The sequence below is a fragment of the Aquarana catesbeiana genome, linkage group LG10, assembly GCF_042186555.1.
Source record: "Aquarana catesbeiana isolate 2022-GZ linkage group LG10, ASM4218655v1, whole genome shotgun sequence".
NCBI classification, from domain to species: Eukaryota; Metazoa; Chordata; class Amphibia; order Anura; family Ranidae; genus Aquarana; species Aquarana catesbeiana.
Genome location: NC_133333.1, coordinates 15,919,723 through 15,941,227, shown reverse-complemented (window position 1 = coordinate 15,941,227; position 21,505 = coordinate 15,919,723). Strand labels below are relative to the sequence as shown.

Sequence of the window (21,505 nt, the reverse complement as noted above, 5' to 3'; positions counted from 1 at the left end):
AACTCGGTGACATACAACAATTACGATGGGACTTTAAAAGGGAAGTTCAATAGCCAGTAGCCAATAGCTTCCGTCTCGTACTTGCTTCAGAGCATACGTCGTTTTTGGTCCGTCAGAACAGCATACAGATGAGCGGTTTTCCCGATAGGAATTGGTTCCGTCTGAAATATTTAGAACATGTTCCATTTCTAGGTCCGTCAGAATTAAAAAAAAAAAAAGTCAGATGAGGCCTACACACGATCGGAAAAGACGATGAAAAGCTTCCGTCGGACTTTTTCTGTCGGACATTCGGCTCGTGTGTACGCGGCTTAACACATTCAACAAAAAGATACAAAAAAGTGATGAACACAGGGGTAAATCAAATCCAAATGACGCGGGCGCCAGGGGGGGGGGGCGGGGCCGAGTCCGGAATTCGTGTCTATGGACGCAAACGCTGGACTCGGGAGCGCACGCTCAAGGTAACCCCCTCGGCAGAGCGCTTCTTCTAGGGGGTTATCTGATGCGGGGAGGAGCCGGGAGAGCCTCTGAGGGACTCCAGAAGAGGATGTTCGGGGCTGCACAGTGGAGGTAAGTATGACATGTTTGTTATTTAAAAAAAAAAAAAAAAAAAGACGATCCTTTACAATCACTTTAAGGATAAAAGGTACAGCTTTGTTAAAAATGTATACTGTTGCTGTGTATTGTGCCATGGCAGGAATGTATTCATGAAGACACTCAAGTTGAAAAGAATAGCTACGTCAAGGACAGGATTATGTTAAAGTCAATGTTGACGTATGTGAAGTGTTGTTTGCTTGATCAATTGTTTCCTGTTTAGAAGGACAAGTCTCGGATTATGTAATGTGACACTCTCTTCCATCCCACCTGTATATAGCTGGGCTCTGTGTACACCGAACCTTGTTCTTGTGCCAACTCTCTATCCTGGGACCTTGAACGTGGTCACACTCCTGTTTACCAGACCCTGGGAAAGCAGCAGGTGGGAAAACCTGGCTAGCTGATCCATTAATTCCCCAGGTGTGTGTTCAGGACTTAGTGATACAGCGGGAGGTGTTGTCTCTAGATATGTGGTTTGCAAAATTAAAGGGCAACTCCGGATACAAATAGTATTTCATCCAGGTGTGTACACTGGTGGCAGGCTACCGGCCAACTTCTTGTATTGCTCAGGGGCTTAAAATTACATAGCTCCCACTCACATTTTACAATGTAGATTTGTCATGGGGGCTGATGGGGTTTTGGCACAGTTAATGCTCCCACTACCAGTGGGTGCTTCCAAACCTCATATTCTATCATGTTAATAATTCATGGAGTAATCTAAGAGTTGGTTAAGTAGCATGGTCTGTACAGAATTGCTCTAAACATCAGGAGAGAAAATGCTTGTGCTTCTGCTGGCCACACTGCTGGGGACGGCAGGTGAGAGGGAATTAAATGTCTAAGGGGCTTCCAACCTGGGCAGTGAGGGGGCCCTCTATAGACAGACCAGGTGTACCAACTGGGATGACATGTGACTGTTAAGAAAGGGGGGAAGAAAAGGAAGGAATGAAAGATTGAAAGGGACACAATAGAAAGGAGAAGGAAGGAAGGAAGGAAGGAAGGAAGGAAGGAAGGAAGGAAGGAAGGAAGGGAGGAAGGGAGGACAAAAAGAAGGCTATAGGAAAGGGATAATGAAAAGGAAAAAAAGAAAATGAGAAGGAAGGAAGAGGAATAAAATTGAAGGAAGAGAAAGGAAAGGAGGAAAGAGAAAGAAGAAAAAATGAAGGAAGGGAAAGGAGGAAGAAAGAAAGAAAGAAAGAAAGAAAGAAAGAAAGAAAGAAAGAAAGAAAGAAAGAAAGAAAGAAAGAAAGAAAGAAAGAAAGAAAGAAGGGGAGAAAGGAAGGCAGGGAGGCAAAGCAAAGAAAAGGAGGGAAAATAAAGAGGAGCAGGGAGGAACAGGATTGAAATGGATGGAAGGAAGGAAGGAAGGAAGGAAGGAAGGAAGGAAGGAAGGAAGGAAGACCTGGGGTAAAGAAAGCTGGAGAAAAGAAGAACGAGGGGGAGAAAGAAAGGAAGGCTCAAAGGAAAGATAAGGCGGAAGAAAGAAAGAAAGAGGGGAAGGAAGGAACAGGACTGAAATGGAAGGAAGGAAGGAAGGAAGGAAGGAAGGAAGGAAGGAAGGAAGGAAGGAAGGAAGGAAGGAAGGAAGGAAGGAAGGAAGGAAGGAAGGAAGAACACTAGGAACCAATAACAAAAGGAAGGAAAGAAGGACAAAAAGAAGGAAGTAGGAAAGGAATAATGAAAAGGAAAGGAGGAGGAAAAGAAAATGAGGAGGAAGGAAGAGGAATAAAATGAAATGAAGAGAAAGGAAAGGAGGAAAGATAAAGGAGAAAAAATGAAGGAAGGGAAAGGAGGAAGGAAGAAAGAAAGAAAGAAAGAAAGAAGGGGAGAAAGGAAGGCAGAGAGGAAAAGCAAAGAAAAGGAGGAAAAGGAAAGAGGAGCAAGGAGGAACAGACCTGGGGTGAAGAAAGATATATAAAAGAAGAAAGAGGGGGGAGAAAGAAAGGAAGGCTCAAAGGAAAGATAAGGTGGAAGAAAGAAAGAAAGAGGGGAAGGAAGGAACAGGAATGAAATGGATGGGAGGACGGAAGGGAGGAAGGAAAAGAAGGAAAATTAAAAGAAAGGAAATGGAAGGAAGGAGTGATTTTGTAGAAAAAAAATATTTTAAAGTCAGTACAGCTTTATATTTTCATAGTCCTCAGTTCCATTTATTTGTGGTAGATTCCTGATTAGTTACCCAGCATTGTTTTTGAGCCTTTTCCTTTTATAGTTCTATTTCCTCCAGTTGAATCCTCCTCTATTGGACGGATCATAGGAGGAGAAGAATGTGTTCCGCACTCTGAGCCATGGCAGGCGGCTTTGTATTACTTTGATAAGTTTATCTGTGGCGGGATCCTTATAAATGAGACTTGGATACTGACGGCAGCTCACTGCAAAATGTCGTAAGTATTCAATGCGCTTCTTTTTTTGTCTAAAATGTGAATAAGGAATCTGCTCAAACAATGTTCTCGTTTTAAATAGAGTGAAAAAGGGTTACAACTTCTTGCAGATTTTTATTTTACCTGTGTCCCCTTTGGAGAAGTTTCCACCCCCTAGTCTTGAAAAGGGAAGTAAGGGTGGAATGATGCCTGACAACAATCAAAACACCTTTTGTGATCTTATACGGGGACTCTCTGATTCCAAGTACTGGTGCTTCCTAGAATAGAAAGAAAGATAAAATCTTCACAATGGGTGACACAGACAGCAGTAAAACCCTACAGAGGTTCTATCACCCCCCCCCCTTTTGAAAAAATAATAAAAATCCAGGACAGGTTCAAAATTCTAAGTACACAAAATCGTTAACATTAAGCTGGGTCTTTTGGTGAAACGCATCAGAGGAGGTTGTCTCAGGTAGGGCTTCATGCTTTTCTAGACCAGCCACCACTAAATGATGGACTGCAGTCTGGACCTGGATCGAGAGATTGTCCTATTTGGGCTGTCAGCCAGCCAGTCCCCCCCTCCTCTGTAGTCATTCATTGCTGGAACCATCAACTTCCTAACAACCAATGACATGATGTATAAGGCCATTCTGAAGGGGACACTTGATAAAAGGAGACACTCCGAGTTGGACATATGATGTAAGGGATAAGAACACCTAATGTAAAGGGACACTTTGATGGGGACACCTAAGGCAGTGGGGCCTCTGATGTAAGAGAGCATCATGATGAGGACACCTGATATAAGGGGCATCACTAAGGGGACACCTGATGTAAGGGTGCATCATGATGGGGCACCTGATGTAAGGTGGTACTCTAATGGGGACACCTGATGGAAGAGGGAACTCTGGGACACCTGATGTAAGGGGGCACTCCTATGGGGATACCTGATGGAAAGAGGCACTCGGATGGGGACACCTGATGTAGGGGGGCCCACTAATGGGGGCACCCAATGTAAGGGGGTACATTTTTTGGACATACAATGAGATTTGGATCGCTTTTGTAAGCAAATTTTACTGCCCAGACCTCCAAATCATGATGGGGCACCTGATGTAAGGGGGTACTCTAATGGGGACCCCTGATAGAAGAGGGAACTCTGATTGGGACACCTGATGTAAGGGGGCACTCCTATGGGGATACCTGATTGAAAGGGGCACTCGGATGGGGACACCTTATGTAGGGGGGGCCCAGTAATGGGGGCACCTAACGTAAGGGGGTACATTTTTGGACATACAATGAGATCTGGATCTCTTTTGTAAACAAATTTTACTGACCAGACCTCCAATTCTGGTGTAGACTCAAATTGCTTTTTGTGATGCATTTTTTTTTAACAAGAAATCCACCTGCATTTTTTAGACTTGCAATTTGGGGCATAGGATGAGTTCTTGCTTGGAATTGACACAAAGTCTACAGGGGGTGGGGGGACCAGTAGTAAAGCAGGCAATAGATAATGCAATTTCCTTTCCTGCGACCAAGGGGGGGGGGGGAGGAGAGGAGAGGATGCAGAGAGGTATCCCTGCCAGGAGAACACAATTGCTAGCAGATATAGCCGCTGGCAATAATCGCATGCTGGACATCCAACGTGCTGGTTGTACCCAAGTCCATTAATGGATTGACTTGGGTACAATCAGCCTGCCCACAGGTGGATCAAATCGAGGCCAGTCTCTGCTGAACCAGCCAAGATTAGAACCATCTATGGTCAGCTTAATGGAGTTGTAAAGTCTCAAGGTGTTTTACCTTAATGCATATGCATTAAAGTGAAAAAAACTTCTGTGCTGCAGCTCCCCAGAGCCATCCTTTTTCTTACCTTAACCTGATCGTTCCAGCATCGAGGACAAGCCCAGCAGCTCCAGCCGCTGTCTCGGATTCTCATTGGATAGATTGATAGCAGCACTGGCTCCCGCTGCTGTCAATCCAATCCAGTAACATGGGAGCCGGGGGTGGGGCTGAGTCCTGCTGTCTGTGGCTCTCCGTGGGAGCACTCGATGAAGAGGAGGGGTCAGGAGCGCCGCTGGGGGGGACCCCAGAAAAGGAGGACCGGGGCCGCTCTGTGCAAAACCCTTGCACAGAGCAGGTAAATATAACATGTTTGTTATTTAACCACTTCAATACCAGGCACTTACGCACCTTCCCGCCCAAGCCAATTTTCAGCTTTCAGCGCTGTCGCAATTTGAATGACAATTGCGCGGCCATGCTGCACTGTACCCAAACAAATTTTTTATCATTTTGTTCCCACAAATAGAGCTTTCTTTTGGTGGTATTTGATCACCTCTGCGATTTTTACTTTTTGTGCAAGACATAAAAAAAGACTGAAAATTTTGAAAAAAATAAAGTTTTTCTTTGTTTCTGTTAAATTTTTTTGTAACTAAGTAAGTTTTCTTCTTCAATGATGGGCACTGATATGGCTGCACTGATAGACACCGATGAGGTGGCACTGATGAGGTGGCACTGATGATGGGCACTGATAGGCAGCACTGATGGGCACTGATAGGCGGCACTGATATGCGGCACTGATGGGCACTCGTAGGTGGCACTAATGGGTACTTATGGGTGGCACTGATGGGTACTTGTGGGTGGCACTGATAGGTGGCACAGATGGGCACTGATTGTCACTGATAGGTGGGCACTGATGGGCATGGGTGGAGACTGATGGGTGGCACTGATGACACTGATGGGTTGCACTGATGACACTGATGGGTGGCATTGCTGGAAATCACTTGTTTTATCTGGACCATAATGTTGCCAGTCAGTGCCCATTTGTGGGCACTGATTGGCATCTATTGTGCATATTTTTTCATATGTGGATGGCCATGGGGTACATACCTGGCCATCCACATGTTGCCCCCTTCCCTGTTCGTCCTGGGAGGCATGATGGTGGTCCTGGGTGGGCAACCGAGGGGGGCTGGGCTGATAAACAATCAGCAAAGACCCCCCCTGTCAGAAGAGCCTCCGATCGGCTCTCCTCTACTTGCGTCTGTCAAACGCGAGTGAGGAAAAGCCGATCACCGGCTCTTTCTGTTTATACTGTGATCAGATTGGACACGGCTGGTCACGTGGTAAAGAGCCTCTGTTGGCGGCTGTTTACTGAGATCAGTGTAGCGGTGTGTCAGACTGACACACCGCACCACCGATCACAGCGATGCGCGCCCCCACGCGGGGGCGCACGGCGGCTGTTATCCTGAAGGACGCCATATGACGGCCAGTTGGGATAACTGGTTAAAAAAAAGATAAAAACGAAACTTTACAATCACTTTAAGGATTTGGGAGCAGTGTATATTTGTTTGCTACAGAATCAGCATTTTTTGAAGATGGCAGATTGAGGAACATGGTTAAAATGTACAATATTTTATTGAAAATAATAGACTTTCCTGTTACAGGAGAAAGTCATGCTAAGCTCCTTTTTTAATTCTGTGACTGAAAACTTCTACATAGGTTAATACTCAGAGTTAATATTTTCTAACAAATTTCAGACACAACTTGACTGACATATGACTTTGGCTTATTAGGAATATTCAGATATGCCTGGGGGATCATAATCGCATGGTCCATGAAGGAACTGAACAGTGGCGACATGCTGTTAAGATGTGTATCCACCCCAGCTTTAACAGCATCACGTACGACAATGATATTATGCTCCTGAAAATGAATTCACCAGTCGTGATTAATGACTATGTAAAACTTATCACCTTACCCACTGAGCCAGTGGCAGACAACACCATTTGTAACATTTCAGGATGGGGATCCACCATTTCTCCAGGAGGTAATCTGTTTGATAGAGTAAAAGATCACTTGATCTAAAAGTGAATTTTCAACCTGTTGGGTTTGGGCCTTCTTTTGTCCCTAGGGAGTAAAATGAGTTCCCCTCACCGTGATTCTTAGCTCTTCTCCAGCTGATTTTGGAGTTTGCATAAAGTGAGACTTTAAAATAAAACAGAATTGCTAGTGATATTCAGGGCCATCTTTAACATTGATTAGGCCCTGGGCAAAAAAATTTTTGGGCCCCCCCATTCTGAGACATACAAAAAATAGCAAGTGGACACAGAATCAGTTTACTGCAGAAGATCACGCAGCGGTTGCAATTGGTTGCCAGAGGTTACAGCCTATCCTTACCGCTCACTGGCTAGTTGCTAGAGGTTACAACACATAATTTCTGCTTTCTGATTGATTGCTAGAGGTTACTGCACATTATTAGTACTCACTGATTGGTTGCTATGGGTTACAGCACATCATTACCACTCTCTGATTGGTTGCTAGAGATTACAGCAGATTACTACTGTTCACTGATTGGTTGCTACAGGTTAATGCACATTATTACCACTCACTGAGAAGTGGAGCAATCCCAAATAATTGAGCAAGTAAAGTGGCACATTAATACAAATACTACAGGAGATGATCAGAAACTGCAAATATACTGCAAAAGAGCATCAGAGACTGCAAATATACTGCATGAGATGACCAGAGACTGTGGACATGCTACGGGTGACAATCAAAGACTGCAGACATGCTACAGGTGACAGTCAGATACTGCGGACATGCTACAGGTGACAATCAGAGAGTGCGGACATGCTACAGGTGACAATCAGAGATTGCGGACATTCTACAGGTGACAGTCAGAGACTGTGGACATGCTACAGGTGACAGTCAGAGACTGCGGACATGCTACAGGTGACAGTCAGAGACTGTGGACATGCTACAGGTGACAGTCAGAGACTGCGGACATGCTACAGGCGACAATCAGAGACTGCGGACATACTACAGGTGACAATAAGAGACTGCGGACATGCTACAAGTGGCAATCAGAGATTGCGAATATTCTATAGGTGACAGTCAGAGACTGCGGACATACTACAGGTGACAATCAGAGACTGCGGACATGCTACAGGTGACAATCAGAGATTGCGGACATGCTACAGATGACAATCAGAGACTGCAGACATGCTACAGGTGACAGTCATAGACTGCGGACATGCTACAGGTGACAGTAGGAGACTGCGGACATGCTACAGGTGACAGAGACTGCGGACATGCTACAGGTAACAATCAGAGATTGCGGACATGCTACAGGAGACAATAAGAGATTGCGGGCTCAATGCTTTGGGCCCCCCCCAACAAAGATTGGGCCCGAGGCAGGTTCCCCCATTTGCCCTGCGTTAAAGACGGCCCTGGTGATAATGGTAATATTGGGTACATAATTGTACAGTAGATACCGAGCTCAGACATTTTCAAATCCATTTTCTATTTTTCCTTACGGATCTTTCCATCTTCATCATAAATTCTGGCCAACCACCTTCTAATCCCTTGGGTTCAGGTTGAGTCATTGTAGCATATTTCAATTTATACTGTGTTTAGACAAGGCAAAAAAAGGGAGTATGGTAACTAGGGATGAGCTTCGAGTTCGAGTCGAACTCATGTTCTACTCGAACATTGGCTGTTCGCAAGTTCGCCGAACAGCGAACAATTTGGGGTGTTCGCGGCAAATTCGAATGCCGCGGAACACCCTTTAAAAGTCTATGGGAGAAATCAAAAGTGCTAATTTTAAAGGCTTATATGCAAGTTATTGTCATAAAAAGTGTTTGGGGACCTGGGTCCTGCCCCAGGGGACATGGATCAATGCAAAAAAAAGTTTTAAAAACGGACGTTTTTTCAGGAGCAGTGATTTTATTAATGCTTAAAGTCAAACAATAAAAGTGTAATATCCCTTTAAATTTCGTACCTGGGGGGTGTCTATAGTATGCCTGTAAAGGGGCGCATGTTTCCCGTGTTTAGAACAGTCTGACAGCAAAATGACATTTTGAAGGAAAAAACTCATTTAAAACTACCGCGGCTATTGCATTGCCGACAATACACATAGAAGTTCATTGATAAAAACGGCATGGGAATTCCCCACAGGGCAACCCCGAACCAAAATTAAAAAAAAAAAATGATGTGGGGGTCCCCCTAAATTCCATACAAGGCCCTTCGGGTCTGGTATGGATATTAAGGGGAACCCCAGCCAAAATTTTAAAAAAAAATTGACGTGGGGTTCCCCCTAAATTCCATACCAGACCCTTCAGGTCTGGTATGGATTTTAAGGGGAACCCCGCGCCAAAAAAAAAAAAAAAAAAACGGCGTGGGGTCCCCCTAAAAATCCATACCAGACCCTTATCCGAGCACGCAACCTGGCAGGCCGCAGGAAAAGAGGGGGGGACGAGAGTGCGGCCCCCCCCCCCTCCTGAACCGTACCAGGCCACATGCCCTCAACATTGGGAGGGTGCTTTGGGGTAGCCCCCCAAAGCACCTTGTCCCCATGTTGATGAAGACAAGGGCCTCATCCCCACAACCGTGGCCGGTGGTTGTGGGGGTCTGCGGGCGGGGGGCTTATCGGAATCTGGAAGCCCCCTTTACCAAGGGGACCCCCAGATCCCGGCCCCCCCCCTGTGTGAAATGGTAAGGGGTTACTTACCCCTACCATTTCACTAAAAAACTGTCAAAAATGTTAAAAATGACAAGAGACAGTTTTTGACAATTCCTTTATTTAAATGCTTCTTCTTTCTTCCTTCATCTTCTTCTTCTTCTGGTTCTTCTGGCTCTTCTGGTTCTTCCTCCGGCGTTCTCGTCCAGCATCTCCTCCGCGGCGTCTTCTATCTTCTTCTCCTCGGGCCGCTCCGCACCCATGGCATGGGGGGGAGGCTCCCGCTCTTCTCTTCATCTTCTTCTTCATCTTCATCTTCTTCTTCATCTTCTTCTTCTTCTTCTCTTCTTCATCTCTTCTTCCTTCTTCATTTCTTCTGCGGGCCGCTCCGCATCCATGCATGGAGGGAGGCTCCCGCTGTGTGACGGCGTCTCTTCGTCTGACGGTTCTTAAATAACGGGGGGCGGGGCCACCCGGTGACCCCGCCCCCCTCTGACGCACGGGACATGACGGGACTTCCCTGTGGCATTCCCCGTGACGTCACAGGGAAGTCCCGTCAATTCACCGTGCGTCAGAGGGGGGGGCGGGGTCACCGGATGGCCCCGCCCCCCGTTATTTAAGAACCGTCAGACGAAGAGACGCCGTCACACAGCGGGAGCCTCCCTCCATGCATGGATGCGGAGCGGCCCGCAGAAGAAATGAAGAAGGAAGAAGAGATGAAGAAGAGAAGAAGAAGAAGAAGATGAAGAAGAAGATGAAGATGAAGAAGAAGATGAAGAGAAGAGCGGGAGCCTCCCCTCATGCCATGGGTGCGGAGCGGCCCGAGGAGAAGAAGATAGAAGACGCCGCGGAGGAGATGCTGGACGAGAACGCCGGAGGAAGAACCAGAAGAGCCAGAAGAACCAGAAGAAGAAGAAGATGAAGGAAGAAAGAAGAAGCATTTAAATAAAGGAATTGTCAAAAACTGTCTCTTGTCATTTTTAACATTTTTGACAGTTTTTTAGTGAAATGGTAGGGGTAAGTAACCCCTTACCATTTCACACAGGGGGGGGGCCGGGATCTGGGGGTCCCCTTGGTAAAGGGGGCTTCCAGATTCCGATAAGCCCCCCGCCCGCAGACCCCCACAACCACCGGCCACGGTTGTGAGGATGAGGCCCTTGTCTTCATCAACATGGGGACAAGGTGCTTTGGGGGGCTACCCCAAAGCACCCTCCCAATGTTGAGGGCATGTGGCCTGGTACGGTTCAGGAGGGGGGGGGGGCCGCACTCTCGTCCCCCCCTCTTTTCCTGCGGCCTGCCAGGTTGCGTGCTCGGATAAGGGTCTGGTATGGATTTTTAGGGGGACCCCACGCCGTTTTTTTTTTTTTTTTTTGGCGCGGGGTTCCCCTTAAAATCCATACCAGACCTGAAGGGTCTGGTATGGAATTTAGGGGGAACCCCACGTCAATTTTTTTTTTAAATTTTGGCTGGGGTTCCCCTTAATATCCATACCAGACCTGAAGGGCCTTGTATGGAATTTAGGGGGACCCCCACATCATTTTTTTTTTTTAATTTTGGTTCGGGGTTGCCCTGTGGGGAATTCCCATGCCGTTTTTATCAATGAACTTCTATGTGTATTGTCGGCAATGCAATAGCCGCGGTAGTTTTAAATGAGTTTTTTCCTTCAAAATGTCATTTTGCTGTCAGACTGTTCTAAACACGGGAAACATGCGCCCCTTTACAGGCATACTATAGACACCCCCCAGGTATGAAATTTAAAGGGATATTACACTTTTATTGTTTGACTTTAAGCATTTTTAAAATCACTGCTCCTGAAAAAACGGCCGTTTTTAAAACTTTTTTTTGCATTGATCCATGTCCCCTGGGGCAGGACCCAGGTCCCCAAACACTTTTATTGACAATAACTTGCATATTAGCCTTTAAAATTAGCACTTTTGATTATTCATGTTCGTGTCCCATAGACTTTAACGGTGTTCGCGTGTTCGAACGAATTTTTTTCCTGTTCGCATGTTCTGGTGCGAACCGAACAGGGGGGTGTTCGGCTCATCCCTAATGGTAACCCTCTAGGCCCAACTGCTGAATTGCCCAATTATTTGATGATGAATGATAGTGTGAAAGTTCCATATTCAATTGGCCAAGATGCAGACAAGATGCAGACTTTCACCAATTAGCAGTGGCCCTGTGACGTTTTTCCTTTCAACAATGTCCAAAGCTGAGTCTATAAATACTTTATAAATATATGAATTCTGTGTTTCTCAGAGATGTATACGGATGTCCTTATGTGCCTGAACGTCACCACAGTGCCTGCAAGTGACTGCCAGGGATTTTATGAAAATGATTCAATAACGGACAACATGCTGTGTGCTGGAAACCTTGAAGGCGGGGAAGACTCTTGTCAGGTTTTTGAAATTGAAAAAGAAACATGGCCCACCTCCTAAAGATACCAGCACAGCACACCAGACATATGGGTTACATATATGGTATCCTAACCGTAAGATGGGCATGAGTCTGCTGGTCCTCTGCCATATTTTTTACAGCTCATTAGCTCCTTAGCTCTGGGTGGAGGCCACATGGTGGCCGCAAAAAAGGGCTAACTTTAGAAAACATAAACCTGGACTCTGTGTTATCTGTGCTTGGGAATATTGAGGTTTATGTGCAACTAACTTGCCAAGTTGCTACTGCAGCCATGTGCATTACTAAAGGGGTTTCCTAAATGGGCTGAGGGCATGATTGTTATAGGAGGTCAACACGATTGTAGCTCTCAAGCTATTGAAGCATCAACCTCATCTCTGGTGTGCAGAGCTTGTCTCTTTCTAGGGTTGGAGCAACTGTTTTTTTTAATTTATGAAAAGAAAATGTTCTGAACCCTGAAAAAAACAAATTGTCCAAATTAATTGAGTGAACTGCTGGCTGGGCAGATTTTTAATTATTTTTTTCACCTCTATTTGTTGTAAAAAATTAGGGGAATGGGGAATGTTGGGACTTTTAATGAGGCCATGATCTGGTGAGGTCATGCACCTCCATCCCTGTCAATATGAGAAATTGAGAGCAAAAGGGTGGGACTTTGAGTGAAGCACGGGGTTGAATAGAATACAATGGTGGATATTAAGAAGTTTAATAATCTGTAAATACATGATTACATACATTTATTCCATATATATAGAACACATACTATTCACAGTGTTGATTTCTACAACAGTGGTAACTGATAATAACATGGTTATAAATGAATACCATAATAAAATTACAGCGTCCACCAATGGTCATAATGGGGTACACATATACCACAAGGTAATGACTGCATGGCCTATGACCTTCCTGATCCTGTCACAAGGTATAGTGGTTAGGGATGAACTGAACACCCTCCGGTTCGGTTCGCAGCAGAACATGCGAACAGGCTGTTCTGTCTCTGGGACAGATAGCTAAACCTGCTTATCCCAATAACTTCAGATACCATATTTCTTTGATCTCAGTTTTATTAGAACAAGCCAGGTGAAACTACAAAAACAGAAACAGACTTCAATAAGTACAATATTGCGTACAATACAGCACACATTGCAGAAACAACGATATACAGTAGAAGATGAGATAATAAAAACTTACATTTTAAGTTCTCTAAGGGGTGATGACGATAGACTGAGAAAGACATGTCTTGCTTCCTGCAATGTGTTAAACAGAATGGTGGCTGGTTCACTTCCTGTTAAGATTCTACCCAGAATTCCCTGCTTGCCGACAACTTCCTTAATTACACATACATTAAAACAAATAAACAGAACTGCAGCAATACCAAAAAGGAATGCTAGATGGAGCCTGGACACCACATATGATTGTCTTAAGTAAATTACACATTTTGCATTTAAATTTAACAACACAGGTACAAATAAGGTACAAATAATCAGCAAGACATCTGGTGGACAGAACACAGGCAAAAAATTTGTTCGAACACGCGAACACCGTTAAACACCGGGACACGAACATGAATAATCAAAAGTGCTAATTTTAAAGGCTTATATGTAAGTTATTGTCATAATAAGCTTTTGGGGACCTGGGTCCTGCCCCAGGGGACATGTATCAATGCAAAAAAAAATGTTTCAAAAACGGCCATTTTTTTAGGAGCTGTGATTTTAATAATGCTTAAAGTGAAACACTAAAAGTGAAATATTCCTTTAAATTTCGTACCTGGGGGGTGTCTATAGTATGCCTGTAAAGTGGCACATTTTTCCCGTGTTTATAACAGTCCCTGCACAAAATGACATTTCTAAAGGAAAAAAAGACATTTAAAAGTACTTGCGGCTATAATGAATTGTCGGTTCTGGCAATACAGATAAAAGAAGTCATTGAAAAAGATGGCATGCAATCCCCCCAGTCCATTACCAGGCCCTTCAGGTCTGGTATGGATATTAAGAGGAACCCCACACCAAAATTTTTTAAAAAATGGCATGGGGGTCCCCCTCAAAATCCATACCAGACCAGAAGAACCCCGCGCCTAAATAAAAAAAAAAAATTATAACAAATCCATACCAGACCCTTATCTGAGCACGCAACCTGGCAGGCCGCAGGAAAAGAGGGGGGGACGAGAGAGTGCCCCCCCTCCTGAAGCATACCAGGCCACATGCCCTCAACATGGGGAGGGTGCTTTGGGGTAGCCCCCCAAAGCTCCATGTCCCCATGTTGATGGGGACAAGGGCCTCATCCCCACAACCCTTGCCCGGTGGTTGTGGGGGTCTGCGGGCAGGGGACTTATCGGAATCTGGAAGCCCCCTTTAACAAGGGGACCCCCAGATCCCGGGACTCCCCCCTGTGTGAAATGGTAACGGGGTACAAATGTACCCCTACCATTTCACAAAAAAGTGTCAAAATGGTACAAATGACAAGACATGGCTTGGGACAAGTCCTTTATTAAAAAATAAAAAAATAAAAATGTCCCACAAAGTCCATTCATCTTCTTCTCTTGCTCCGCCGACAGACCGGAAAAAAAAAAGCTGCGACCGACCCGCCTCCATGGGAGACACCCGCCGTAGTACTTTTAAATAACTTTTTTCACTTTAGAAATGTCATTTTGCTCTTGGACTGTTCTAAACATGGGAAAAATGTGCCACTTTTCAGGCATACTATGGACACGTCCGTTTTTAAAACTTTTTTTTGCATTGATACATGTCCCCTGGGGCAGGACCCTGGTCCCCAAACACTTTTTATGACAATACCAAGCCTTTAAAATTAGCACTTTTGATTTCTCCCATAGACTTTTAAAGGGTGTTCCGCAGCTTTCGAATTTGCCGCGAACACCCCAAATTGTTCGCTATTTGACGAACAGGCAAACACCCGATGTTCGAGTCGAACTTGTGTTCGACTCGGACTCGTCCCTAATAGTGGTGTAGGTGAATGGCATATAGTATTAAGACTGAAATACTGGGATACACGGCATCTGGTAGCTCAACGTGATTTGCGGCATGGTGCCACTCATCAGGAGCAAGCACGTGGTTTATCTGAAAGTAGGGAATAATATCTAATTAAATATCTTGTATCAATAGAGGGGGAGGAAGATTAGGGATACCCATCTATAAATCACTTACAAGTGTGTATGCAGTCATAGATGTGATGTCAGAGATCACTGGCTACCCAAAAAGCACCAGGATTGGGAACTTAGGGGGCACATCCAGTGGTGGCACACATCACAGGCAGCAACCCGGGAGGACCCAGGCACACAGAGGCTCCTAAAGTGAATACTGTATTTATCGGCGTATAACATGCACAGGGGTATAACACGCACATTCATTTTAAAAGGGAAGTTTCAGGAAAACATCTTACATTTTAAATAAGGAACTTTGAAACAAAATAAGGGTCAGTGCCCATCTGCAGGCTCACCAGTGCCATCAATGCAGCCTGATCAATGCCCATCTGCAGCCTCACCATTGCCATCAATGCAGCAGCCTCACCAATGCCTTCAATGCAACAGCCTTACCAATGCCATCAGTGCTGTCTGATCGATGCCCATCTACAGCCTAGAGGGGAAAGGGAGGGGGGGTGGGACGAGCACCGACAGATTACATACAGTGAGAATCTCCTATGATAGACAGAACACCAGTCCAATGGGGGCCCAGGAGACGGGACTTCCTTTTACAGAGGATGCCAAGTAAACAGGAGATTCTCACTGTATGTAATCTGACGGCGCTCGTCCCGCCCCCTCCCTGTCCCCTCCGAGGCAGCTAAAATTGAAGTACTGGCGTATAACACGCACACGCTATTTGCACCCGATTTTCATGGTGAAAAAATAAGTGTTATACGCCAATAAATACAGTATGTGATAGCAAATTTAGTGAATTGACCAAATAAGTGTGTGTGTATATAGAAACTATGTGAAGGGGAATGTAATGACAGTGAGGACAGTGCTAAATGGTGAAACTGGTGCAGGTAAGGGGGGTGGAGTGGGGAGAAAAGGGGTGGCTAGTGCAGGTAAATGGACAGGAGTGAGGGTGGACAGCCATGATGAGAGGTTGCCACCAAGACACGTGAGGGGAAAAAGTAATATGGAAAGGAACCAAAAAAACAGAGTGACTACTGTGTGTAGGGAATTACCTGGTGCTGAGAAAAGGAGGAAATGGGTCTTGATCCAGGATAAACAGAGGATCTATTGTGTATGAGAGCCCTGAGTGTCCCAGTCCCACCAGTGCGGCCACCCATAAGTAGTCACGCGCTGTCGTTGGACCACCCCCAACGTCACACGCACGAGTGCCGTAAGGAGAGGGAGGCGCCAGTACCCGGGTGGATAACCATCCGGCACCAGCGCCAACACAGTCAAAGCTCAGGCCTCGTGGACATCAAAAGATGCCTGCCGGGGAAGCAGCGCCCAGAGGGACTCCGCACATCCAGCACGCAATGCATGACGTCGATGCGCAGTGACTGGGCCTCCGCCCCCCGAACCTCACATGGGGCGGAGGGAGGGACGCCCCGCAGTGCGCATTGCGGCTCCCACCATGATGAGTCAGGGGCGGCAGCGCAGGCCACCACACAAGCCACAATACTACACTCAGGTCTGCGCCTCCCCCTCCCTGTTTTTTTTAACAAGTAGAGTGAAGCTTCCTAATAGATCTGTTGCAACAGGTGGGTCAAAAAAAGCTGATGGGTGTTTAAGTTACAAACACTCACACAGCCAAGATTACTACAACAGTTTGAAGCGGGATGGCTCCCTCACTCTCTTCCAAAAAAAAAAAAAAAAACAATAGCCAAGCTTGTGGGTTACAATAGAAAAATGAAAACATTCCTCCAAGCTGAACTCCAGTCAAATCGTTCCAATTTGGAAAGAGCAGGGGGTGGTTAAGGCTTCTGCATTTTTACTTCAAGGCCAGCGATTCCAACCAAATAGATCCCATATTATCTCAGGTGATCCTTTGTTGCCAACATTTGCTGTTGTTCCTCATGTATTTTGTTTCTTTGTAGGGTGATTCCGGAGGTCCCCTGTCATGCGACTTAATCTTACAAGGAATCACATCTTGGGGAGACCCTATATGTGCACTGCCAAACAAGCCGGGAGTCTACACCAAAGTGTTTAATTACATCAACTGGATTATTGATATAATAGAGAACGAGCCCCCGGAAATCTGCCTGGAAGTAGCTCGCTAGTATGGAAAGCTATTAAGAGGAGTTAATAATAGATTGCAAAGTCTATTGGAAAATAAACGTCATAAAACATCTTTGGTCCTTGTCTGGTGAACTACCAAATGTAAATTGTTATAAATAAAGAAAATAGTTATAAAAACGAAAAATTAGTGGGTGCCCAGCCATATTATTTGACTTGTACTTCCTCCTCAACATTATCAATGCCACTAACTAGCTTAAACTTAAAGCTGAGCTCCAGACAAAAAAAAAATTATATATATATATATATATATATATATATATATATACACCGTATATACTCGAGTATAAGCTGACCCAAATATAAGCTGGCACCTAATTTTACCACAAAAAACTGGGAAAACTTATTGACTCGAGTATAAGCCTAGGGTGAGAAATGCGCAGCTACTGTAAGTGGAAAAGAGGGTCAACAATGCCATTTGCAGCCTCACTGTGCCCATTTGCAGCCTCACTGTGCCCATTTGCAGCCATAGGTCCCCAGAACTTCAAACTCGGTAGTTAAGGGTTCCTAGATGCCCCCTAGCTGCAGCCAAAATTTGGGGTCTCTGGACCCAAAGGGTCCCGAAATGACATTGCTGCAGATGGACACAGTTGGCCGACTTTGGGGCCCCGTATCTCGGGGCCACTTGGAGCTAGGAACCCCAAATTTGGTGTGCCCAAACCCAGTGGAACTAGCACTACAACATATCCAAAGCTGGGGTTCCTAGAGCCAAGTGGCCAAGAGATACGGGGCCCCAAAATTGGTTCAGAAAATGTCAAGCACTTTTCTGCAGCAGAGAATGACATTTTCCGAACCGACTTTGGGGCCCCGTATCTCGGGGCCACTTGGTGCTAGGAACCCCAGCTTTGGATATGTTCTAGTGCTAGTTCCAAAATGGGGTTCTTAGCAACAAGTGACCCCGAGATCCGGGGCCCCAAAGTCGGTTGGGAAAATGTCATTCTCTGCTGCAGAAAAGTGCTTGACATGAGTATAAGCCGAGGGGGGCATTTTCAACACAAAAAAAATGTGCTGAAAAACTCGGCTTATATTCGAGTATATACGAATATACTCGAATATATTATATATATTTATAAATGCAGTCAGAACACTTTTCATTTTCTGAAAAAATTGAAAAAAAGTGTTTCCTCAATGGTGCCCATGCGTCTTCTGTATTCGCAATGCAGCAGGGCAGCTGCTTGGCCCAGAAGCAGTGCCTACTACAGTGATTTCCAGCTTCCACAGAGTTCCCACATGTACGGCACGTGTTTACTTACATTGGCCCAAGCTTGACTAATGTAACCATGTAAAAGTTGCTATATCTGGAATTCATATTTGAGAAGTTTGCATTAGGACTATAGAGTAATTGTGTGCAGGAGTACTAACAATGATGTCATAATATAAAATATTGTGATGCTCATTCCTATTGCCACTAAAACTCTTTTTTTACTTGTACTTACTACTGCACCACCACTTGCTTGCTGTGGCGGTGGAAGCGGTGGGTAGACTTACCATTTACACTAAGCTCCTGAGATCTGAGATGTTGAAAAAATTTGGGGAGTCACTGAGGACTGAGCGCTTAGCTGGAAAATGAAGGTTAGAAGTTAACCTCCTCTTCCCTGACAATGCCTGCCCCCAGCACAGGTACCAAGTCATTTACTGACTATGAGGTTGGGGGTCCCAACATTGCTATGAGGGTCCATGATCGGTACTTATGCCCCTAGTTGGGCAACAAGGATTTTGGGAAGTCAGAGAGGGTAGCCTCCATAGTGTCTCAGTAGGGATTTTTTCATAGTGTATCGTTGTGGAAAACTCTATCCTTGAGCATGTTAACCTGAGAAAACAACAGGTGTACAGATCAATGGGACTATGCCACCTTCTCACCAAAATCTGGCTATTAGCCTTCAAGATAAAAATACCAACTGGGGAAGGGAGAACTGTGTCCAGATTTTTACTAGTGGAGATTTAAAAGTCACAAAGCTTGCTGGCGTACCATTTAAAGTATATGTAAACCCTAACACTGATCTTCTCGTATTTGCTCGGTTTTGGTCTGTTAAGTATACCATGGAAAGTGTTCAATGAGTGCCCAACAAAACTGTTGACCTGCAGAAATCTATCGAGCCTCTGTCTTCTTGTAGTGAGCTGACAATGCTGAACTGAAATCTCAAACATTATCAGCCCTGTCCAATTCACATCTGTGAACTACAGAGTCCCTCCCGATTAAATAATGGAGGAGAGAAGAGGGGGAGGTGTTCTCTAGTCCCAGCACGCTTCCTGTCCTAGTGACAATACTGCTTCTCCATAGATACATTATAATGAGCAAATAAGGTCCCTGGTTTTATTGAGGCTGGCAACCCTGATGGGGCCCCTTAGTGGCATGGGGCCCTCGGGCAGTGCCCGAGAGCCCGAATGGTCAGTCCGCCCCTGGCATTGACACACCTGATTAGACCCAGTCTGTTTAACTGCTGACTTGACACCACCCACAGGCAGCTTAACCCTTCAGTAAGTCACAGAAGTTGAATCCAATGCAATTTTCCTTTGGCTAAATGCAGGACAGAGGGTGCTTTTCCATTTTTTTTTAAGTGTAAGAAGAATATTACTTTCCTGAGCATGGTTGTGAATACTAACACTGACTGTTGGAGCATAGAAGTGGGAAGGGTCTGTCTAGCTCTAAACTAACTAGTACTAAACAGGAGGGGAGGACAGAGGTAGATACCGAAATCACATTAGTAAGAAGCTGTAGTGTCCAAAAACATACAGTAGATGTCATATCACAAAACAATAATAACCTAATGCAGTTCAATACAACCCAGAAAAAATTACATGAAAGTAAGGGCAGAACAGTCACCCTAGGATAGAAAATGTGAAACTGGCAGGATCACCAGGGTAAAAATGAGTGCAAACACTACATCTACGAATTGGTAAGCTACAATTTTGTGTCCTAGGGTGCACTGCTCAGTTGATCAGGTATGGGGGCACATCCCCAGAAAATAATATATGTTATGCTTTTTAGTTTAGATACATTCAGGCCCCATAGGAGCTATGGTGATCTCAGACCCCTTTTGTGACCTCCTGTGATAGGTGCACGCTCAGTTCATTGTACGAGGGTTCTTCAAAAAGTTTCCACACTTTCTAAAGACTCTATTAAATAAAAAAAAGTGCAGGAAACTTTTTGAAGACCCCTCGTATGTTTGGTCATTCATATACTGAGTTTGAGTTATGTAAATTCTTTTACCAACCTGCTTACAAAATAATAATAAGTCATTATGTGATACTATTGTTCTCCATAAGATATTGTCGATGTACCTCCTACTCCTCCCGATGAAGACGATCTTTTAAATCTGGAAAACGTATTGAGAGTCATCTTCACATTAATGCAAGAATCAGTGCTTTCATGAAAGTAGATTTGGGCTGGTCCTGCCCAGAACCCACCTCTACATATGCGGCCCATCTTGCATCTCCAACTGCCCACTTGCAGGCTGAACCCCTACTTAAGGAGGAACTCTGGGTGACCTCCCCGAAGGTGGTATCTGCACATTTCAGATACTTACCCATCCAATAAGTCCAACATTGTCCCACTGAGATCCTTTCATGGCCGGCCACAGCTCCATCCCGCTCTGCCACGTTCTCTCTGACGTCATCGAGAGGCCCGTTGGCTCTTCTGGGTTCGGCGGGGCGGGCCTCTCGGTGACGTGCCAATAGGCCCGCCCCCTCCTCCTTTCCTTGAATGAAAGTCTATGCCTCCTGGGATATGTGTCATACATATCCCAGGAGGCACAGTGTGGCCCGTTATCCGCCTATGTTGAGTGACGTGCATGGGGAAGCGGGACAGACTTTAAATAAAAAAAAAGAAAGAAAGAAAACAACAACAAAAGAAAAAAAAGAGAAAAACCCTATTCCTGCAGAGGAAGGGAGAAGGGATGGAGAGGCAGGAATGTCCTCAGGAGGCTGAAGGTCCGGTTTAATGACTTTTCGAAATACAGCCCATATGCTGTCACTCAAATAAGGGGGACGCTGTGATTCTGGGACATGGCCCAAGTCACAGCATCTGTGGAACAGAAGGTCAAAGATGTGCGACTGTCCCGGCAAATCCGGGACAGTTGTTATTGATGCACTTAACATGAAATATATATCTGATGATAGATCTATTTTAGGAGGCTGCACACAGATCAAGATGGCTGAAATGCAGATATGCCATGTAATGGTAGATTACCTACTTATAACACATTGGCAAACCTCCTTATATGGAATTTATTGTTTGATGTTCTCATTATCTCAGCTGATAAAACAAAGATAATCAAGTTTACTTTAGCACATTCCATTACTATTTTAACAGTAACAATAAAGAATTGCCCAATAGATCCATGGATTGGATGGATTTATTGGGCAATGGGGGGTCATTTAGAAGCTATTGCTTCATTTGGTACATTACCGCAGTGTATGCTTGGAAAAGATTCAAAAACATAACAAGGAAGTTCTAATTGTCTGTAGTATATTTTT

The 21,505-nt window shown here is 45.0% G+C and overlaps 1 protein-coding gene across 1 annotated transcript; it reads left to right on the top strand.

Annotated features, from left to right (window-relative positions):
• The first annotated feature begins 959 nt into the window (after positions 1 to 959).
• On the top strand, positions 960 to 17,094 carry LOC141109802 (trypsin-like). The gene is made up of 5 exons (XM_073601073.1): positions 960 to 1,407; positions 2,813 to 2,969; positions 6,509 to 6,762; positions 11,653 to 11,792; positions 16,831 to 17,094. The coding sequence occupies exons 1-5, from the start codon at positions 1,368 to 1,370 to the stop codon at positions 17,011 to 17,013; spliced, it is 774 nt and encodes a 257-aa protein (XP_073457174.1). The 5' UTR covers positions 960 to 1,367; the 3' UTR covers positions 17,014 to 17,094.
• Positions 17,095 to 21,505: the final 4,411 nt, after the last annotated feature.

Excerpts from the sequence above, each read along its gene's own strand:
- LOC141109802 (XM_073601073.1), top strand. The coding sequence starts at position 1,368 with ATGCTTGTGCTTCTGCTGGCCACACTGCTGGGGACGGCAG. Across the intron at positions 6,763-11,652 it reads ATCCACCATTTCTCCAGGAG|AGATGTATACGGATGTCCTT; the intron begins GTAATCTGTTTG and ends TGTGTTTCTCAG. Across the intron at positions 11,793-16,830 it reads GCGGGGAAGACTCTTGTCAG|GGTGATTCCGGAGGTCCCCT; the intron begins GTTTTTGAAATT and ends GTTTCTTTGTAG.